This window comes from Vicia villosa, linkage group LG3, assembly GCF_029867415.1.
Source record: "Vicia villosa cultivar HV-30 ecotype Madison, WI linkage group LG3, Vvil1.0, whole genome shotgun sequence".
NCBI lineage: Eukaryota > Viridiplantae > Streptophyta > Magnoliopsida > Fabales > Fabaceae > Vicia > Vicia villosa.
This window is the reverse complement of record NC_081182.1, coordinates 101,424,540-101,429,548: the sequence shown is the minus strand read 5'-3', so window position 1 is coordinate 101,429,548 and position 5,009 is coordinate 101,424,540. Positions and strand designations below refer to the sequence as shown.

At 35.2% G+C, this 5,009-nt stretch overlaps 1 protein-coding gene across 2 annotated transcripts; it reads right to left on the bottom strand.

Annotated features, from left to right (window-relative positions):
• Nucleotides 1-865: 865 nt before the first annotated feature.
• Nucleotides 866-4,453, bottom strand: LOC131662237 (nuclear transcription factor Y subunit A-1-like). Of its 2 annotated transcripts, XM_058931963.1 has the most exons (7): nt 4,296-4,453; nt 3,275-3,563; nt 3,016-3,119; nt 2,719-2,790; nt 2,434-2,598; nt 1,282-1,702; nt 866-1,040 (listed from the first exon to the last, which is right to left on the bottom strand). In XM_058931963.1, exons 2-6 carry the CDS (start codon nt 3,549-3,551, stop codon nt 1,316-1,318), a joined length of 1,005 nt encoding a protein of 334 aa, XP_058787946.1. In that variant the 5' UTR covers nt 3,552-3,563; nt 4,296-4,453; the 3' UTR covers nt 866-1,040; nt 1,282-1,315. The 2 variants fall into 2 exon arrangements, with proteins under 2 accessions (XP_058787946.1, XP_058787945.1); XM_058931962.1 differs by lacking the exon at nt 866-1,040 and having other exon boundaries at nt 1,051-1,702.
• Nucleotides 4,454-5,009: the final 556 nt, after the last annotated feature.

Sequence of the window (5,009 nt, the reverse complement as noted above, 5' to 3'; positions counted from 1 at the left end):
CAAAGGTATTATCTTTCTTGAATAATTTATGGAAATCTCATGTACCCTCGAAAATCAAGGTGTTTGGGTGGAGAGTTTTGTTAAATAGACTCTCATCCAAAGACCAATTGGTTAAGAGGGGAATCATTCACAATGATCAAGACAAATGGTGTGTTTTTTTGTATGGAAGAACTAGAAGATCTTAATCATCTGTTATTCAAATGTGGTGTTTCATTAAAAGTACTGAGAGATATTTTTGTTTGGTTGGGATTTCAGAATATGTTGATATTGGAAGGAATTAACCACTTGGAGCAACTCTTTTTAGCTCTTAAAGGGAGGGTAAAAAAGAAGAAGGTGTGTCTAATATAGTTGTCAACGGTATGGACGGTGGAATACGAAAAACAAAATTATATTCAACGAAGGTTTGTGTGCACTAGACGACGTTATTACAAATATCAAAGTGACATCATGAATATGGCAAGCGATTGGCACAAGAGGGGGGCAAGCGATTGGCACAAGAGGGGGAAGGGTTTCGTCATCCTATAATTGGTTCCAAACTCCCTTAGTTTCTATCAATATTGTATAAATTTTGTTGAGCATATTCCGAAAATTTTGTTGAGCATATTCCGGGCCGAGTAACCCTTGTACTCAATATTAATATTATTATAATTTGCTTATCAAAAAAATATATTTCTTACATAAAAACATGGTGGGGTCCATTAATGAGGGTGATAATACTTTAAAATTAAGCTATTCATACATTCACATGGTTTTCACGAATTTGATTTCGTGCTATTAAGCATTTTCCTGAAGATTATCATAACAAAAAAGTAGTAGCGGAAATAAATAATTATAAGAACTTGATGAACAAAGCTAGTAATAAATGTGACTAAGAACTTGATGCATGTTTGATTCTATTATAATGACTAAGAACCGGATAAGTTGCACAAAATAAACCCCATCAAACAAGAGAGTTGGTACATCAAAAGTGTTTGTTTCTCCACAGTCTTCTGACCTGACCATCCATCCATATCAGCCGAACTTGACTACCCACTAAAACTCTGTACAAAATGCAAAAATGAGAAAAGAATGAGGGATTGATTGCTCGGGACTTCAACAGAAATCACATACCCCAATCATCATTCTTCTCCCCCCCATACTATATCATTCATTCACACCATAAACAAAAGCCAAGAATGATTTGCCGCTTGGCATATATATTGCCAAGAATGTTTCACTGATATCCAAGGTAAGGTAAGGTATTCATTCACCAAGTATATATCACTAGGATACAAAACCAACCTCAGCATCTATCTTCCCCGTGCAGGAGAGGGGTCTACTGAATAGCTAGACGTCTCTGTGATGCCTCGTTTGAGGAGATGCTTCCGCGTAGTTGCCCTGAACAGTCCCCTTCATCCACTCTTTCACCTTGATATCTTGAAGATTGCATATCATTGTTGTTATTATGGTACGAGACACCACCGTTTTCATTCGATCCTCTTGTATCTTGTCGCATGTTGGGAGAATTCCAGGTTTCGGCAGAGTCTGAAGGCAAGGGTTCTGAACCAGATGAACTAATTGAATGTGATGACAGGACTGGACCAGAGCCATTATCCTTTCCTGAGTTGTTTGAGCCTTCGCCATCAGTTTTCTTTGCAAATCGTCCTCCCGTGCCTCTTGCCCTTCTCATAGCATGCTGATGTCTAGATTCATGAAGATATGGCTGCAAATAATAGAAGTTAGCATAACCCTAGTTACTAGTAGAACCATATTCTGTGTTATTTGAAACATTTTCTTGACACATGCAAGTAAAAAAAACTGGTGAAAATAAGCAACTTGGCATTATTTTCCTTTATAATTCTATATGAAGTTGACTGTATAATGGCAAATTTGGAGTGGAATCCACCAACCGTTGATTTAATAAGATCATTTTAGAAGCCTAATTTAAAATACCAGGTTTATTGACATCTGTGCACCATTATAATTCCACTACCTGTATCCGAGTCCTTATTTTTCTACAGCCTAATTCTTGCACACAAGGATAAAATCCTAACTTCCTTGAGCCTCCAACATCATAACCTTCTAAACAATAAACTAGATGTTGTTGCTTGTTTAAGAAGTGGGTGATTTCTGTTCATGAATGTATTGACATAATTCTAACCGAATAGAGGGATCTGACACTGACTTTTGCCATTGACAATTCAGCACAGTAATGGATACAACAGACAACATTTCTTATTTCTCTTCATAGACAACAGCAAGTAAACAAAGACTTCTTAATGCATGCACACTGATATATTTTTAAAAAAATTCAGACTAAAGACTAAGCAACCATCAGATGGCTTTGTGTAAAAGGCGGAGAGAGTTCTTCCTCCATATAAAAAGATAAATATCCCAAAGGAAAGAAAAGTATCATAAAGAAGCATTAGAGTTAGCCTGTTGGCAAATTTGTACCTTTCTAGATTTTATGAGCTTCCTTTCAAGCTCTGCTTTAGCACGAGCTTGTCTTCGCCTCAGAATTCCTTGGTATTGTTTGGCATTCACATAAACAGGTTCCTGAGCCATCTCAAGGGGCAAAGGCATTCTGGGATGAGGCATTCCCATAAAAGGATGATATGCCTAATAGTAAAAAAAAAGGTCAATTATCAAGTTATTATCCTGACATTGAAATTGCTTTAATCAAGCAGTAGAACAACACGGTAAGAACCTTTAATCAAGTAACATATTAATGTTACGTACCAACTGCTGGTGACCATAAGCTGCCATCATGCCCCCATAATATGGATCCTGATAAGGATTTGTAGCACATGCCTGCATCAAAAGAATTGAAAGAATACTAGGAGTCTCATCCAGTCCAAATGCATGCAACTACAAGTTCTATAATAACATATTTTCCATAACAATGACATGCACGAATCAGCAAAGATTTGTGCTCCACAACAAAATTACTGCTTTTGATACTTGCACATAATGTTTCTGTTAACAAATTGATAGCAAGTTGTCAAAAAAAGCAATGAAGCTTAGGCAGAGACTTACAATTGAATGACCAACAAGCTCCATCGGAGGAGCTTGTGTGAGGCCTTCTTCGTGAACGATAAGTGCAGATGATGCAGTGTGCTGCATTCCTTGTTGTTCATTTCCTACAAAGAAAAGAAAATACTGTATATCAGTACCTCTAAGTCAATAATATTTGGTGGAATGGAAATTTTTCATCAATTTCAGTTTTAAAGTGTCAATCAGTTTATTTTCCCCCTACTTAATTGTTTATAAATAGTTATATTATATTCTAAAGCACCTGATTGATTAGGAGCAGCAGGCTGCGAATCCTTAGCGGTATCATCATCTTCCTCATTCACTCCACTATTGGACATAGACTGTCCTTCCTCATTGGATTCTGAATCACCATTGCGGCAGTCAATAGACGATGAATTGGCACCAGACATTGTTTGCCCTACAGGATTGTATCCAACACCACGCCACCAGGGTTCAGAGTAAACACCACCGACACCAGCTGTCTGTAAGGAATGTGGATCCGACCTCGCTTGATTTGCAGTTTCAGACTTGGGTTGCATATCCTCAGATCCCTACAAAAAATTACAACTACAGCTTATATACAAATCTTATTCCTTGTACTAAAAGAAAACTAACTGATCAGTATAGAATTTTTTCTAAAAATCAACCAATCCACATTCAACGGCGAAATTGATTATGATAAAAGTAAAAAGAAACAAACAAATATTATGATCCAACCAAAAATTAAAAACTACATTGGAGTTGTAACTCTTGGGACAAAACATCTCTCAACCACTAGCTACAGACAGCTATAGATATACAATTATACACAAGAGAAACAAAAACTGTAACACTATGCTACAAATACTTAAGTCTTATTTGGTCAAACAGAACCAGAGGAAACATAGATATACCAACATATGGAGTCTAACTTTCACACATCATATCCATACACCACTACCTATGAAGCTCTGTATAACAGAATTTCAACAAATTTCCACTTAAACACCCAATTCAACCCCTTTACCCACATTCAAAACCAGCCTAAGCTCATAGAAAAATCCCCACCCCGTATTTCAAAAAAACAATCTTTTCGTGATTTCAAACAAGAATCCCCATGCAATCACAGAATTGTTCAACCCAGACGCAGAAATCCAAAAAGAACCCAAAATTCTGCACGAAAAATAACAAACCTAAAAACCCTAATCCTTAACAAGCCTCAGAAGGAAATGAATCACGCAACAAAAAAAATTCACCAAATTGATCAAGAGAAAAATGGAAGCTAAATCGAAGGATGCACTAACCTGAGGACGAACAAAAGAAACCCTAGATTTTGAGTGTTTTGATTGTGATTGAAAATTCAAAGAGGCTAATCCGATTCCTCTCCCCCTCTCTCTCTTTCACACGCACACAGAAAAACACACTTCTCTGAATTTAGCATCCGAAATTAATAACGCCACCAATAATAATAGAGAAAATTAAAATTTTAAAAATATAAATTAAAATATTAAAATATTTGCAAGACTCACTCAAAAAAGTCTTGGTCTTTGTAAGGTCTGAGTAAAGTGTAGTGTACTATTTTCCTATGCAATATTTATTACCAATATATTTTTTATTTTTGTTAAGTAGTTTTTTTTTCAAATAGAAAGTAATTTAGTGGCTTGAATGAAATAAGTGTGCTGTCACTCCTACCTTACTAAATGTAAATTTCACATATAAAAAAGTCGATGAGATCGTCTTTGCATCAGATCAGATATCTCTATATACCTAACTAACGAGTATTTCCTTCATTCTTATTTATAACAAACTTTAACTTGAATAATTCAATTGATATACCTAATATCTATATAAAATTTAAATATATATCATTTATTCAATAAATTAAAAAAATTAAAATTTATTTAATAAATTAAAAAAATTAAAATTTATTTATAAATAAGAACGGAGAATATGAGTTGGTATTATTAATTTATTTTTTACTTACAACGACTAAGATAATGATGACGTCACCTTCCTGT

Bases quoted from the DNA above. Each gene is read 5' to 3' on its own strand.
- LOC131662237 (XM_058931963.1), bottom strand. From the start codon at position 3,551: ATGCAACCCAAGTCTGAAACTGCAAATCAAGCGAGGTCGGATCCACAT. The intron at 3,120-3,274 runs GTGCTTTAGAAT...TTTTCTTTGTAG, and splicing joins TGCTGCTCCTAATCAATCAG to GAAATGAACAACAAGGAATG. The intron at 2,599-2,718 runs GTACGTAACATT...TTTTACTATTAG, and splicing joins CTTATGGTCACCAGCAGTTG to GCATATCATCCTTTTATGGG.